The sequence below is a fragment of the Dromiciops gliroides genome, chromosome 4 (genome assembly GCF_019393635.1).
Source record: "Dromiciops gliroides isolate mDroGli1 chromosome 4, mDroGli1.pri, whole genome shotgun sequence".
In the NCBI taxonomy this organism is placed as follows: Eukaryota; Metazoa; Chordata; class Mammalia; order Microbiotheria; family Microbiotheriidae; genus Dromiciops; species Dromiciops gliroides.
The window spans coordinates 215,476,406-215,493,155 of NC_057864.1; the positions used below are offsets into that span (position 1 = coordinate 215,476,406).

At 43.0% G+C, this 16,750-nt stretch overlaps 1 protein-coding gene across 4 annotated transcripts in view; it reads left to right on the plus strand.

Moving 5' to 3' along the window:
• CEP131 (centrosomal protein 131) overlaps positions 1–16,750 on the plus strand; it is a 47,766-nt gene that overhangs the window by 16,974 nt on the left and 14,042 nt on the right. For 2 of the 4 annotated variants that reach the window (XM_043963663.1, XM_043963662.1), the window contains exons 6-16: positions 2,423–2,536; positions 5,785–5,943; positions 6,592–6,709; positions 7,585–7,701; positions 8,212–8,365; positions 8,723–8,817; positions 9,489–9,671; positions 11,368–11,559; positions 12,280–12,417; positions 13,270–13,395; positions 15,098–15,214. In XM_043963663.1, coding sequence (XP_043819598.1) covers positions 2,423–2,536; positions 5,785–5,943; positions 6,592–6,709; positions 7,585–7,701; positions 8,212–8,365; positions 8,723–8,817; positions 9,489–9,671; positions 11,368–11,559; positions 12,280–12,417; positions 13,270–13,395; positions 15,098–15,214 — 1,513 coding nt within the window. The remainder of the gene's footprint in view (positions 1–2,422; positions 2,537–5,784; positions 5,944–6,591; positions 6,710–7,584; positions 7,702–8,211; positions 8,366–8,722; positions 8,818–9,488; positions 9,672–11,367; positions 11,560–12,279; positions 12,418–13,269; positions 13,396–15,097; positions 15,215–16,750) is intronic. The other 2 variants (XM_043963664.1, XM_043963665.1) reach the window with 2 other exon arrangements.

Genomic DNA, 16,750 nt, shown 5'->3' on the forward strand with positions numbered 1-16,750 from the left:
TCACTGTATTTCCTGCTCTTCCACTGTCTCTGCTCCCTTTCCCAGCATTTTCTGTTAAATAGTGAGTTTTTCACTTTGCTGTTATGCTCAATTGTTTCTTGATCTTATGTAGTTAACCTCTTCAACTGGACAATTTTTCTGTTTTAAACTGGTATCAAATACAAATAATTTTGATTACTGCTTTGTAGTATAATTTGAGGTTTGGTACCTAGGTCCTCTTCCCATTTTTTTCATTGTTTTCCTTGAGATTCTAGGCCTTTTGTTCCTCCAGATGAACTCTGTTATTATCTTTTTTTCAATTTCTATAAAGTAGCCCTTTGGTAATTTGATTACTGAGGCACCAAATCTGTAAGTTTATTTAGGTAGTATGTCTTTTTATTAGATTGGTACAGCCTAACCATGAAGAATTCATGTTTAGTGTCATGTTAATGCCTTCAATTATTTGTCTTTTTTTTGGTAAAGAGTGTTTTTTCATTGTATTCATGTGATTCTTGTCTTAGTAGTTCTGTTTCTAGATATCATATACTTTCTTTCATTATTTTGAAAGGTTTTTCTTTTTCTCTCTTCCTGCTGCATTTCATTGGCAATATGTAGAAATGCTGATGATTTTTATAGTTTTTTTTTATATATTGCCACTTTACTAAAGTTATTTCAGGTTTTTAGTTGACTTTTTAGGGTTCACTATAAACTATCTTGTTATCAGCAAAGAACAATATTTTTCCCCTCTGTGCCTCTGCTTATTTCCTCAATTTATTTTTCTTGTCTCAGTGCAATTTCTAGACCTATATCAAATAATCATGGTATTAATAGAAATTCTTGCTTCGTCTACTGATGTTACTGAAAAGTTCTCTACTGTTTCTTCATTACAGATAATGCTAATTCTTTGTTTTAGAAAGATAGTCTTTACCATATATTAAACAAGAGTCTGCTCCTAAGCTTTTTAATGATTTTAACATTTAGAGCTATTGCATTTTTCCCAAACCTCTTCTACATCAGTTGATAAAATTATATGCTGTATTATGCTTATAGTTATTATTATAGCTTATAGTATATTATTAACATGGTATATTATGCTTATAGTTATCCTGCTATTGAACCAACTCTGCATTCCTGGTATCAATTCAACCTAGTCATAGATATGATCTTTTTAATACGTGATTATAGTCTATTTTCCAATATTTTATACAAAATTTTGCATCAATATTCATTAGAGATACTGGTTTATTACAAGGGTTCTTGAAAGTTTATGGACCCTTTCCCAATGTTTTAAAATGCATTAAATAAAATAGATAGGATTACAGAAGAAACCAATTTAATTGAAATATAGTTAGAAACCAATTATATTGAAATACAATTATCAAATTATTTTTTTTAAGTACACAGATTCCAGGTTAAGATCCCTTAATCTATAAATCTCTTTCTCTAATTTCTCTCTCTGATTATTTATCAGGACCATATTTGTCTTTTTTCCTATTTCTGCAAGCAGTTTATACAATATTGAAACTAAGTGTTCTCTGAATGTTTGATAGAATTTACTCATAAATTGACCTGGTTCTGAAATTTTTTTTCTTTTCAAGTTCCTTTATGGTTTTTTCTGAATTTTTTCCCTGAGATTGGCTTATATTTTATTCTTGTTCCTTATGGAAGCTAGTACCCCTGTCACTGGTGATTTTAAGTACAAGATGGGTGATCATTTTTCAGGGATGCTATGGAAGGGCTTCCACCTCTTTCCACCTCTGAGATCTTATGGTTCTAGGATTGGGGAGACTTTACCTCTCTGCACTGTGATCTCTTCACAGTATTGAGGTACAGCATTTGTGCTATAGTCACTTATTCATATGTTGCTTAATAATTATTTTAAAGTCTTTATATGTCCATATTTTAGCTTTTCAACTAGACTGTAAATTCCTAAAGGGTAGAATAGAGTCTGCTGTACTAGAACCTCCCTTTAATAGTATTTTCTACAAAGTAGAATTCTCTATATAAGATGAGCCTGTGCTAGATGCTTTCATGGGCATTTAAAAGTGCAGTAGCAAAAGGCAAGGCTTTCCAATGAGCCGGTCTCAGACCCTGGACCCTTAGGACATCAGCTAAGGAGAGGCACAAGATAATTCTTTTTGCATAGTCTCCTCTTCTCCCACAGTAACTAGTATGAAATTTTGCTCACAGTAGAGATGTCTATGGCAGGGGTTCTTAACCCGATGTCCATGAACTTTTTAAAAATGCATATATTTTGATAACTATATTTCATTATAATTGGTTTCCTTTGTAATCCTGTCTATTTTATGTATTTAAAAACATTCTGAGAAGGGGAGTCCATAACACAAAAATAGTTAAAACCCCTGGTTTGTGGTGTTGACGGATAGAGAATAGTCAATGACCAGCAAGATCTAATATGTTTCTCTTTCTCTTTTTTGTTAAGGAGCAACAAGGGAGCCGTGGGCAACTGTGTTACCACCATGGTACATAACAACTACAACACTATAGACAAAGTTCCTCCGCCTAAGAGCTCCAACCAGGCTGCTTCATCTCTCAAGTAGGCTTTCTTTTTATCCTTGACCATTTCTTGAAGAGCAAGGAAAGTTATGCCCAAGAAAGAAAAGAAATGCCTGTGTCAGCAATTGAGCTCAGGCCCAGGGAAAGTATAGTCTGGTAGTAGCAGAAGAACCAGTTGGATAATTTTGCTCCCAAAAGATTGCCACTTTGAGAGAGTCAGCCATCATGTTAGCAAGTGATCACTGAGTAACATAAATACAGATATTTTCTAGTTAGAACCACTGAGATCCAAACCACTTCTTTCTAGAGCTGAAGACAGAAATGGCCATAGAAAATAGGAAGAAGGGCTGTTCTTTTTATTTGGGCCAATATCAACATACTTAAACAATAGTCCAAGTCTATTTAGATGAAATTTAATAAAGGTAAATGTATAAAGTCCTATACTTGGCTTAAAAAAAATCATCCTCACAAGTCCAGAGTAGGATTGCTTTAAGATTTAGGAGTTTTAGTGGATTGCAAGTTGAAGATGAGTCACTAATACAAACTGAAGCTGCATTAAGTGTCCAGAACATAGAAGGCTGTGGTATTGCCCTGCTTTGTCCCTGCTTGCAGTGTTACATTCAGTTCTGAGCACCACATTTTGAGAATGACATCGACAAGCTGGAGAGCATCCAAAAAAAGGGCAAGCAGGATAGTGAAAGGTCTGGAGATCATGCTCTACAAGGATCAGTTGGAAGGAATTGTCTTCAAACATTTGAAGCACTGGCATGGGGAAGAAGGATGAGTCTTGTTCTGCTTGGCCGCAGAAAGAAGAATAGGAACGCTGGGGCAGAGGGGCAGATTTAGATGTGATGTAAGAAAAATCTTCCTACAATTGGAGTTATCCCAAAGTAGAATGAGCTAGCCCAGGAGGGGGTGGATCCCCTCCATCAAAGGCCTTCAAATTAAGGCTGGATTATGACTTCTAGGGGATTTTGTAGAAAAGATTCTTAGTCAGGTACACATTGGACTAAATGACCTCTTAGGTCTCTTTTAAAACTGACATTCTGTGAGGATAAAGAAGTCTTGTTCATGTTCAGCATTCTCTTCTCTCTTCTTCCCTCTATTCTTACTCCTCCCTTGTGGGGAATCTCGGTAACACAGTGGATAAAGCACTGGTCCTGGAGTCATGAGGACCTGAGTTCAAATCTCACCCCAGACACTTACTAGCTGTGTGATCTTGTGCCAGTCACTTAACCCCAATTGCCTTAAACATCCAGGGCCATCTCCAGTAGTCCTGATGTATATTTTTCTACTGGACCCAGATGGCTCTGGAGGAGACAGTGAGGTTAGTGACTTTTGCACAGTCCTCCTTCACTTAAATTCAATTCAGTGCAAGTCATGATATCTGTCATGATCCTCTTCTATAATGAAGGACAAAAAACATCAATTCCTTCCTTGTCCCTTCCTCCCACCCCTCCTGCAAATGAGTAGTAAGATTTTTCTCTTCAGTAGGGTGCCTTACCCATCCATCCCCTTTACCACCTCTCAAACATACTTGTTGCTCTGAGAAGCCCCTCTTTCCTCTCTTTCCCCATTCAGGGTCTGCGAATGTTCTTCTGTACCACTCTGGTCACTGAGTTTATACATGATACAGTTCAGTATAATTGATTGATCAGCAGCCCCTGATCTACTCTTAGGCACTGGTAACCAGTCAAGGTCTAAATGAGGGCCTTGTATTGATAAAAGGGTCAGTAAAGATGCTTTAGACAAGTATAGGTTCCCTAACTTCCCTATTGCACCGAGAATGGGAGAGGAGAAATCTTTCAGGAGAAGAGAAGCCTATTCCAAGATTAGTCCCTTCTCCAACCATAGTAGCAGCTACCTATAGCAGCAGTAGTAAGTCCTGTGAGCAAAACCCCCACAGGTTGACCAGGTGTTGACCGGTGCCACAGAGACCACAGCTACGATCTCTAGCTTCCATTTTCTGCCTGGGTTCTTCAGGAGCTTTTGCCCCAGTGGAGTGTGAGTATAAGCCACCACATTACAGCCTGAAGTCTAAAGTGGTGTTTTGTGTTATGACTCACAAGGGTTATATGACATTGATCATTGTTGTTGAAAAGAGGTGTACTACTTGTTTATCCTAGTTTCTTTTTTAGAGGCTTTTAGAGTTACAAAGCCACATTGCTATTTGGCAGGCTTAGATATTGATAGCAGGACTTTTAATGAGAATGATCAACAATTTTTTCCCTTATATATCTCATCTACCCTGCTGGGTTTTTTTGTTTTTGTTTTTGTTTTTGTTTTTTGCGGGTCAATGGGGGTTAAGTGATTTGCCTAGGGTCACACAGCTAGTAAGTGTCAAGTGTCTGAGGCTGGATTTGAACTCAGGTACTCCTGAATCCAGGGCCGGTGCTTTATCCACTGCGCCACCTAGCTGCCCCCCTACCCTGCTGTTTTGAATGTAGTTTCATCATTATGACTGGCAGGTAAAAAAGTATGAACAGACTCTAGTAGGCTGAGACCATTTTGTCCTTGAAACTTACCTCAGATGTTACAAAACCTGCTATTGGTAGGCATTGTCTTCTTACCACTAGAGACAAGGAGGCATGAAACTAATGGTCTAGAGGTTACCTACAATCACAGGATAGGAGGAGAGACCTTTGAGGTCTCTGAGGTGTTGAGGTGGGTTCTTTTTGGGGGGAAAGGAGAAAAGTTAGTGGGTAGTGATAGATATAAAACAATATCAAATGAAAAATTTTAAATATGCAAAAGAAAACAAAAACAAGGACAGAAAAGAATATAAATAGAGCAATTTTTATCATATTTTATTAATTTATTGTTTTTAAAATAACAAGTTCACAGTATCATATATATTCCTATCTTGTTTTTATATTTAAATGTTTGTTGATGATTAAGTTTATAATAAAAAAAGTTTAACATGAAAAAACACTTCGTTTTTCTCCAGCTACTAGTCTTGCACTTATTCATTCTCTTAACTCCTTACCTCGGCCATTTAAAAAACTCAGCAAGGGCAGCTAGGTGGCGCAGTGGATAAAGCACCAGCCCTGGATTGAGAAGGACCTGAGTTCAAATATGGCCTCAGATACTTGACACTAGCTGTGTGACCCTGGGCAAGTCACTTAACCCTCATTGCCCCACAAAACAAAACAGAAAAAGCTCAGCAAATCAGCCAGTCATAGTTGCCTCCTTCTGCAGTTATTAGCCTGCAGGCAGGTGTGAGCTACAGTGAGTTTGCTTAGTGCAAAGGGAGCCCTGTGAAAAAACTTGGTACTTTTTTTCTTTTAGCAATATCATCAAGGCAACCACCAATGAAGACAGTGAGAGCAGCAGCTTCATGAAGTCTCAGAAGAATTTATCTAGTAATAATAATGTGTCTCGGAACAATACCAGCAGCACAGCAGGACTGCTTAAAAGGAAGGAGGTAACAGAAGAAGAAGCAGAAAGGTGAGCCAAGCCCTTTGAGAAATAGCTAGGGAAAGGATTCTTGGGACTGGAAGGGTAGCAGATGAGTCTAAAGCACAGTGGGAAATTATAGGAGTGGAGGGAAAGGGGTAAAGGAAGTGTGTCTCTTGGAAATTGGGAGGACAAGCAGCAGGAAGCATGGACAGAAGGAGATAGGCTAGAGCCTTTTTGATAATGCTGTCTGTCTGTGGCCCACAGGTTATGGGTGATCAAAGGTTTTGGTGGTCTTCCTTTATTCAGTAATCTCCTGTGTCTTTACTGCTATTGACTTGTATCTAGATCCTTGGAAATGAGTAGGAAGGAAAAGAAATCATGAAGAGAGTGCTCAAGACATGGCATTTCTCCTCCTATAAGAAGCCTTTCCTCACCAACCCTACCAAGTTCTGATAATGACTTTGTGTGCATTTTCTCCATATTTATGTATAATTTGCACTATACTATCAAGTATAGACAGTTGTGACCACATGAATCACATATAGGACATGCTTTTAGACTTGTGACACATTGGCATATTTCATATACTTGGAGAAATTTGAGAGGTGATTGTAGCATTGAAAGCTTTTTGCATCACTGTAATGGGGCAGCCAATGAGCATTGCATTGGATCCAGACTTTCTTTTCCTTCTTACAGGTTTATCCATCAGGTAAATTTAGCTGCTATCACCATCCAGCGCTGGTACCGACACCATGCCCAAAGACATCGAGCTGGTGCAGCCCTTCTAGAACACCTGCTAACATCCAAGAGAAAGGTCAGCGTGAAAGGTCATGGATGTGAGCCCACACCCAAATAATTTATAATCCCAGAGGATGTGTCAGGGCCCCACATATCAGTAGCATAAGCTGCATTTCTTTAAAGTGGCAGGTTTTGGGGGTGGCAGAAGCTGAAACTCAGAAGCACCATGTACTTGAACCACCACACATAGTCACAACTTACTCTGCCACCCCCTCATACCTGCCGGGTTCTGATTCTTGCTGAAGGAACAAGACAAGCATTGTTTCAACTGGGTGACAAGATCTGGGTGTGTGGGGCAAGGCTGCTTTGCCCCAGTCATTTGGTGTAGGACAACAATAGTCACCTAGGTCCTGGCCCTTAGTATTTTTTTTTGTTTGTTTTGTTTTGTTTTGGTTTTTTTGGTGAGGCAGTTGGGGTTAAGTGACTTGTCCAGGGTCACACAGCTAGTAAGTGTCAAGGGTCTGAGGTCACATTTGAACTCAGGTACTCCTGAATCCAGAGCTGGTGCTCTATCCACTGTGCCACCTAGCTGCCCCCTGGCCCTTAGTATTTTTATGAGAGGGATGTCTAAGGGACTGGTTTTAGGTGACACACGTTTTTGTTTGTTTGTTTTTTGGCCTAATGGATTTTTGAAATCCAGAGATCACAGACCCTCTTAGAAGTATAAGGCATTTCAGGCCCTCTGACATTGTAAAGATCCTCTGTGGTTTTAAGTTCCCTGTATCTTTTGTAAATCAAAAGAATAGTAGGATTGGGGCGTGGGTTTTAAGGTGACCCCCTCCCCCCAACATCAATGCATTATCTGCTATGTTTCTTAGGAACTTAATTTATTCTTAAGAGACTTTGCCCCAAGAATGAGTAAATTCATTTTCTGTTCTATTTGTTCTATAGGAAAGACAACAAAAACAGTCAGAAGGGAATGTCCTCGACTTGGAGCCACGGAAAGATTTAGAGAGAAAGAAAATCCGGGAAGAGAAAGCTCGGCAGGCCAGACAAGCTGCTATTCAGGTAGCTTAGCTACAGGATGGACCAGAGTCCAAAAGGGGAAACTCTGTGCTCTAATCTGTTTTTAACCAGGCTGGTCCAGGCTGTTCTTGTGGGATGCCATTCAGTATCATAGTCGCAGCATGTGAAAATCCACTCACCATGGCCAGACATGGCTAGGGTCCACAGGAAGGGAAAGGTTAGGAGAGCAGTCTCTTATTTCCCTTATTTGAGGACAGGTTGGCAAGAAGTGATATGTTGCAGCCAAACGGCCACATCTTTTTTTCAGGCCTGTACCTCCAACCAAGAGAGAATGTGTGGGCCATTTAAGTCAGGATTATGATCCCTTGGGAAATTGTTCTCACCTCAGTGATGACTTCTCCAATTCACTGTAATTATAAAAGGTGACTCTTCCCCTTCCATTTTCCTTCCCAAACACACAACAGGGTACCTCAGTGTAGTGCTACTTACAGGAAATGGAGGGATTCTTTTTCCCTGATTTGGGAGTTGCTCACATATGCCCTACCATGGCAGGAACTCCAGCAGAAACGAATGGCCCAAAAGGCAGAAGACCCTGCACTGGGGCAGCTGAAGGAGACCAGGAAGACATCCAGAAAAAGGTCCGTGCAGGCAGCCTCCCCAAAGAATGGGAGCCTGGCAAACAGCACCATCAAAGCTAACAACACAGGTGGGTTCCTCAGACATTCCCCACAGCTAGTAGAGAAACAACTCAAATGGCATATTGAGGTCAGAAGCCTTAGGGGCCCTACCCTAAAGCTCTCTTTTCCCTGACTTACGGCTCATTTAAGCCCTGACATCTGCAAAGGCATAATCTCTTACACTAGATTATAATATCTCATGATAATGTGTCTCTCTCACATCTGATGCCCATCCACTGGCATCTGTGTATGCCTTGCCCCCTCTCTATGGCTTCTTTGACAAAGCCTTCTACACTGACAGGCAGGAAATCGAAGAGGCCTCTGAAGCTCAATGTTGGTAGGACATTCATTTTAAACATTTAATGAAGTTCTTTCTTATTTTACAGGTGCCAACTTCCATGCCACAGATCCAGAGGAATACTTCCACCCAGTCCCCAACTCTTCCCCGGATCCTAGTAAATCTCCAGAAGATAAGCCACAGGTGTCTTCTCTTGGGCAATCCTTCTCTCCCCTCACTGATTATCATGTGCCATAAGGCTCCTCCTGCCCAAGCTTTACCTTCCTCCTTTACCCTCTCCTCTGCCTCCTTCTGCTGCTGCAGTAATAAGATGCCCATAGTCTGGAGTGGGTGTTGATATATAGCCAGAGAGCAGAAGCCAGGGTTGCACAGCCACTCCTGTGGGCCAGGTCTGGTCTTCTCTATGGCAAAGTGGCAGCCATGATGATGATGGTGTGTGTTGATGCGGCACTTTTTAAAGCTCTGTCACACGTGGCCTTGCAACAGCCCTGTGAGGTGAGACATGAGAGAAAGATCCACATTTTACATATGTAGAAACCAAGGCTTAGAGTTTAAGGCACTTGTCCGAGATTCCATGATTGTGAAGTGGCAAAGCCAGGTCTTCTAACCCTTAGTCTAATATTCTTTTCACTTCACTCCCCTGCCTCTTCTCGATGTAGAAGTTGTTAAGAAAATTAGTGAAGGCATAAACCTAATCTTTAGACTGAGCTGTTCCAGAAGTCAGCTCTGCCCATCCAAAGTTCTCTCTTCTCTGGCTCTACCTAGCTTAAGTGCTTTTGGTATGCTCTGGGCTGGTTAACCCGGTACTTGTTTTCTTTCTCCCTTTTCTCCATCCTACCCCTGCTGGACTCTAGGACATAGCCTCCCAAGAGGTTGTTTGTGAGAGCCTGGATACAGTGGTCACAGCCGGCAGCACACCCCAGGCCAAGGTGACTCTGAACGAGCTGCTGGAAACCCTGAAGCTGTTAGAAGAGGAACCCGAGCAGCTGACCCAACCCAAGGCATATAAAAAGGAAAAATATTCCTGGATTGATGGGGTAACTAGAGGAAACCAGGGGGGTTACCTGAAAACAATATGTATTCCACTCCAGTCCTCCCCTTCATAGCACCAAGAGCTAAAGAGAACCAGGCCAGAAGGGCAGACTGTGGGAGGAGATGAAAGGAATTAGCATAAAACTGTCACTGATCTTTTATCTTTGGCTGGGGGCGCATCTGACCCAGCAGACAACTGGATGGTGATGGTCCAAGAAAGCACAGTGATGACTCTTAGGCCTGTTTCCCTAATGTCTATGAAATCACTTCTGTCAGCCCTAGCATCTGTAAACTCTAGGCCAGTAGGGAATAATGTTCTTTTCTCCCCCTCCTTCCCACTGGATCAGCTCTCTGTTAAGAAACTCACTAAAGTCTCCCCATACCTGCAACAGCACAGGTTCCCAAAGATAGCACCAAGAGCACACGAGCTTTATGGGGCCCTTTCAGACTGGAAAGCCTGAAGGACTGTATGTCTGTCATCCAAGGACCAACCTAATTAGGCCATTAGGTGGGTGACCACTAAGTGGTGCAGTGGATAGAGCATTGGCCCTGAAGTTGGGAGGACCTGAGTTCAAATTTCACCTCAGGTCACTAGCTGTGTGACTCTGTGCAAGTCACCTACCCCCAATTGGATTTTTTTGGTTTTTTGGTGAGGCAATTGGGGCTAAGTGACTTGCCCAGGGTCACACAGCTAGTAAGTGTTAAGTGTCTGAGGCCGGATTTGAACTCAGGTCCTCCTGAATCCAGGGCCGGTGCTCTATCCACTTCGCCACCTAGCTGCCCCACCCCAATTGTTTTGAAAACATCCAGAATCATCTCTAGTCATCCTGATATGCATCTTGCCACTGGACCCAGATGGCTCTGGAGGAGTGAGGTTGGTGACTTTGCATGGCCCTCCCTCACTTAAATTCAATTCACTGCAAGTCATGATCCTCTTCGAGAATGAAGGACAAGCGACTAGCTGATCATCTCTGAAGAAGTGAAGGGGTTGCTTTCTGCATGATGTCCCTGTAGCCCTCTACATCTTAGGAGATGGTCAGTCTTCTAATGATGAGCCTCTCCAGACCTAACCAGGCTGGTCCTTAGATGACAGACATACAGTCCAAAACCTTTTCAGTTTGAAATACAAGGACATAATGCCGGTGTTGAGATCAGCTTTGTTTCCTTCCTTGTCCATTCATTTCACATTAATGGGGGCAGCTATTCTATGGCAGTATTTGAATCTATTCACATGGAATCAGACAGAGAGAGGGAGAGAGGGGTTTTCTTTTCTATTAGGTCCTAGATGCTTGGGGAGGTGCTCTGGGTAATTTGACCTTCCAAAAGCAAATCTCTAGTATTCTAGACCAGGGCTTCTTAAACTTTTTCCACTCTCAATCCCTTTCACCCAAGAACTTTTACTGTTGCTAAATGTTTCTAGACCCCCGCATTCAGTTACTTGATCCCATATGGGGTTGAGACCCACGGTTTAAGAACCTTTGTGCTAGACCACTACTGCCTCCCTACCCTTCTCCTTCATCAAAAGCAAGTACAAAAAAATGCAGATTACTTTACAGAGCAGCAGGCTGATGCCTTTTCTTGGGAGCTCTCCACTATTCTGGTGTGATCTATGAAAAAAACCAAACAATACTTCTTTTGCTTCACTTACCCTGTACCAGTTCCACTCTAATTTCTATCCTTTTCCTCTTTTCTTCTCTACAGGAAATTGGCTCTAACTCCTTAACAGCTGACAACCTAGAAAAATTTGGGAAACTGAATCCACCACATGGAGTCCCAGAAGATGGCGCATTGCTTTCTGAGGCCAAACTTCAGAGTATCATGAGCTTCTTAGATGAGATGGAGAAATCAGAACAGGAACGACCCCACTCTGTAGCCTCAGCCCCTCCTCGGGAGGTGAGCCTCTGTGACCACCAGAACCTCCTTTGACCAAAGCCCAGACAAAGGAATGCATGGAGTTCGTTGCTTCTTCTCTGGAGTCAGGGCTGGGTCCGGTGGAAGATTGTCACTAAGTAGGATGCTTTCCCCATGCGGCAGGGGCAGAGCATTGGGCTCATAGGGCAATGTGTTAAAAGATAGAATTGCTGGAGTAATTCAGTTGATGTTTGCTCAGAAGATGCAGTCATCTTAATATTAACCCATGCCAAGTGTAGTGAGAGTGATAGACTTATTACATACTTTAAATGCTGCCACTGTCTCCCTGGCTCTCTAAAGTGAATAATCAAGAGTTGAATTAATTTGGGGTGCTATATATGTACATATGTGTGTGTGTATATATATATGTATATGTATCTATGTATGCATGTATGATATGTATGTACACATATACTAGATGGCACATATATACATACATATATTTACACACACACACACACCATCCTTACATCTGAGCCTTTCTCTACAGCATTCTGAACTTTGCTTAATTTTGTTACCTCTGATTTAGAAAGTCATCTTTTTGTGGGGGGGACGGGGTGATATGACAAGGAAAGGAACGGGGAAAGGTAGGTTTCATGCTCAGTTGGATCTGAGGAGAAGTTTCCATGAGAAATAATCAGTTTCCATTAGAGCCAGGTAGAAGACAGTGCTGGTGGGTCTAACTTTTACTGTTTCCTCCAGGGGATCTTGACCGAAGAAGAGCTGGCTCACCTGGAGCAGGCGTCAGCTGTAGCTACTGAAGTCACCAGCTCTATGATGAGGCTGAAGCTGGAAGTGGAGGAGAAGAAGCAGGCTATGACGCTGTTGCAGACAGCATTGGTGGGTGACCCGAGGTAGAAATGGCCAACATTCTTAAGGTCTTCTGGAACCAGTTTGGGGAGCTTGGTGTGGCACTGTGCTAAGGTTTTCCCTGTGGTTCCCTCCACATCACGAGGTGTTCTGTGTTCTGAGGAAATGTGAAGAGGGGGATGTGTCCCCTCTGCAAGTAGGTTAAAGCAGAAGAAATCAGGCCTATACTTAACTAGCCTCAGACAGCTCAGACTCTGTCCTGTTCCAAGAGAATACTAGAGATTCCACCCCCTCTCTCTCGGTAGCCTGCTCCAAAATAGAATGGGCCTTATTCTCAGGAAGTCTTCTCCCATATCTCTCCAGCACTGAACACAGTGCCAGTCACACAGGTGCTTAAGAACTGTTTGTTCATTGATTGGTTGTTCTCATGTAAACCCGCTTCTATCACCTCTGTGGACCTGTCTGCCTGGGGAGGCCTAACCAGAGGTCTAACTCAATCCCTGGGCTGGTTGACCAGGTGTGTGACTTAATGCTGCTTCTTGAGAAGATTTTGCATCCTCTGCCCTTTATTAGAGGAAGGTTAGGAGTAATGTGTCTCAGAGGCCTGCCTTTCTCACTCAACATGTTCACTACTTGCTTCTCATAAGCAGGTAATCAATCAAATCTGGGTGTGTTTCAGGACAGCTTTTTTTTCCCCTTCAGTATTTCTTGGTTTTCTTTTGCTTCCTCCCACTATGAGCTCCAGTAGAATTAGATCTCTCTAGTTTCCCCACAGTCGGCCCCATCTCCTCTGATCCTGGCCTCTGCTCCTTTAATTTGAACCCAGGTACCAGCCAGCCCCCCCTCCCCTCCCCTCCTCTTCCCCTGAAACCCCATTGACAGGCTCAGCAGCGAGAGCTTACTGTGCAGAACGTGAGGGAGACCGAGAAGGAGCTCAGCCACCAGCTCAGGCTGCAGAGGGAGCAGTATGAAGCCGCCATCCAGAGACACCTGGCCTTCATCGACCAGGTAACCCTGGGTGCTCTTGGCGAGGAGCGGTGCCTAATGGGGAGTTTGGGGCAGGGAAACTTGAGAGACTGTTTTGCCCCGTGGCTTTGCCATTTGTTTTGTGCTGATTCAAGGGCTAGTCACTTTCCCCAAGTTTCGTTTTCTGGCCTGCAAAATGGGAGGGTGAGCCTTGTTCTTGCTTCATTCAGTCAATCAACAAGCATTTATTAAGTGCCCACTATGTGCCAGGCACTGGGGATACAAAGACAAAACAGTCCCTTCCCTCAAGGAGCTTACATTCTGCTGGGTACATACAAATACACAGCGATTGGAGGAAAGGCATGAGCAGGTGGGTGGGTCAGGAAGGGCCTCAGAAAGTGGCGCTTGAGCTGAGCCCTGAAGGAAGCCAAAGATTCTCAGAGGCAGAGGGGAGAGAGGAATACATGGCAGGCCCGCAGGACAGCCTGTGCAAAGGCACGGAGGAAAGAAATGAAGCGCTAAATATGAAGAACAACGAGAAGGCCTGCGTAACTAACTATGGGATTCTGAAAAGAGAATAATATTTTATAAGACTGAAAAGCAGGTTGGGACCATGTTGTAGGAAGCTTTACATGCAAAAAAAAAAAGTTATATTTTATGCTGAAGGAAATAGCCAGTAAAATTTTTTGAGGGGAAATGATCCAAGTTTGAATAAGCACCTGGGCTTAAGGAAAATCACTTTGGCAGGTGTATGGAGGATAGATTGGAGTAAATAGAAAACCAAGGCGGGGATATGAAATGTTAATGAAATGTCTATTGGAAATGGAACTAAGATTTTTTTGGTTTTGGTTTTACTTGTAATGATGGTATATGTTTCATATCCTCTTTCCTTGTTCCTGACTCATATGCATTCCACAGGTCAGGAGCCCAGGGGCAGTCAAATGATGGGGTAGGTGAGATACACCCAGGTGCCGGTGATTGGGAAAGAGCTGGCCAAGTCCAGAAACTGTAGGAACTAGAAGTTTTTAACTCTGAGATATATACTCTGAATGTGCACCTGGGACAGTGGCCCTGCCTGCCTATAAGCCTTATTAAGGATTCTGCTGAATATTCCTTTAAGAATGCTAGCAGAATAAGGCTCAGCGGAAGTTTCTGGCTTAGCCATGTAATACTTTTAGGCTTGAAATATCCCACAAATACTAGTGATTGTGGAGAAGAGGAGAGAGGACATGACAGGAAACAACAGGGGAAGCCAGCTTAAGGGGAAGTAGGGAATGGAAGAGAAAACATTGGCTCTGAGACCTCACATGCTGAGGATGCACAGGAGAGCTGATGCCCATCTCCCCAGCTCTTGCCAGGCTCACACCCCATTACATGGAGGCCTGAACTCATCTACCACAGGCAGTATCTGGACTGATGCATCCATTCTTCCTGCTTCTCAGGTCCCAGTTTGTGCAGCCCTCCCTGAGGCCTTCCCCATCTCAGGGATAGAACCCCTATTCCCAACCTGGGGTACCTGAAGATTCTCTTGGGTTGTAGGAAGGGCTCTTCTCAGGGAGCTTCCCCCCAGAGACAGGAGGCCTTTCTATTTGTGAAATTTACCTCTAGTCTCCTCTGCTGGGGTTGCTCTTCTACAACACTGTGAGTTAATCCTGAAGTTAGGGGAGTATGTCCTCAGTACCTTTAGGGCCTGAGTTAGCAGCTTCACCCAGCGGCTTCACCTGGTCCCCTCCTCACATCTCAGCTGCTTGATGACAAGAAGGTCCTGAGTGAGAAGTGCGAGGCAGTGGTAGCTGAGCTGCAGCGAGTGGACCAGAAATACACAAAGAGAATCACCCAAGTGCAGGAGCAGCACGAGCTGGTGAGAGATTCAAGGGGCTGGGTTCTTTGGCTCCCCGTGGGTTAGGCAGCAGGCTTGCCCACACTGACTTCTCCTTTTCTCATTGGCCCTGCCTTTGCCCGGCTGCTTCTCTTCTGGAAGGGCTTTCATTTCGCAGACTCCTTTAGCCCTCCTTTCCCTGGTCCTCTCTTCCTCTCTTCCTCTCTTCCTCTCTCCCCTTAGGTGTGATGTATCTTCAGGCCTTTCTACTGTCACATCTCAGCCAGGATTCTTGGAGGGATTGAAGGGGCAAGGGCTGAGCCTCAGAGGGTGGGGCCTAGGAAATCCTGAAGCCCTCCCTGCCCTGGGAGATGTGTATCCCAGCCAGAGTCAACTGAGAGCAAGGGTTTCATAAATATTACCTGAGGAATGATGGAACTTTTTTACATCCTAATGTGATGATGGGTGAATCGAGAGAGCTCATGACTCATTTGCATACTAATAAACCCATCTTTTTTGTTGTTGTTTTGGGAAATGATTTGAGTTAGATGAGAAGAAATCAGGAGAAGAAATTAAGAAAGACAAATTTCAAGAGACTATAATAATTTAATTTCAATCTAAGATGAATAGTAGTTGTGGAATTTATGTAGATGTATGCAGATGTTATACTGATGTACTCAGTAGCTTTCTTAAGGTATTTCATGTACTGTTCTCCGTTTTCCTGATGTGACTCTCCATTGGAGTAGCTATTAGGGCCCACTATCCCACTTCATCTCTGTTGCTTTTTACCCAACTCCAATTAAAGCAAAGGTTCTTAACTTTTTTTTTTTGTCATGGATTCCTTTGGCAGTCTGATGAAGTCTGTGGACCCCTTCTGAGAAGAATGTTTTTAAATGCATAACAAAATACACAGGATTACAAAGGAAACCAAGTATATCAAAATGCAGTTTTTAAAATATATATTTTTTATATATATATACAATTTCTATTTAAACAGGTTTACAGATTCCAGGTTAAGAACTCCTGAATTCTAAAGCTTTGTAATTAAGGATGGGACCTGGAAGGCCTCCTTTTGTTTCCCCTCTGTTAGAGAGCTGTGGAGAACATGGAGACCTCAAGCTCCACAAAGCTGGCCCGTATTTTTCCCATGCCAGTTTTCCTGCTCCATTGTTCACCTTGGGAAGGAGGTTAAAGAAGGTGACAAGGATGTGGCCATGAAAGAACACTGCTTTAGGGAAGAGGCAGGAGAATGCAGAGCTTAGTGTAGTGAGGCAGTGGATGGGGGAAAGAGAAATTTGGGATTGGAGTGCCCAGCCCTTGCCTCAATCTGAACACCTTTCTGTTTTAGTTTCTCTTTCTGCCAAACGGGAGCCATGCTCTCTGCTCCCTTCCTGCTTTCTGGGGAAGTCGCTGATTTTTTAAAAGAATGTGGAGAAGAAATTTAAAACCATAAGGGGCTAGGATGGTGATTGGCCTATTGAAAATAAGTCCTGTTTAAAGCCAGCTCTCGGTACCTCAGGTGTCTTTGTGGCATTTGCCTCTTAAAGTAATGAGATGAATTCTATCTCAGCAGATATC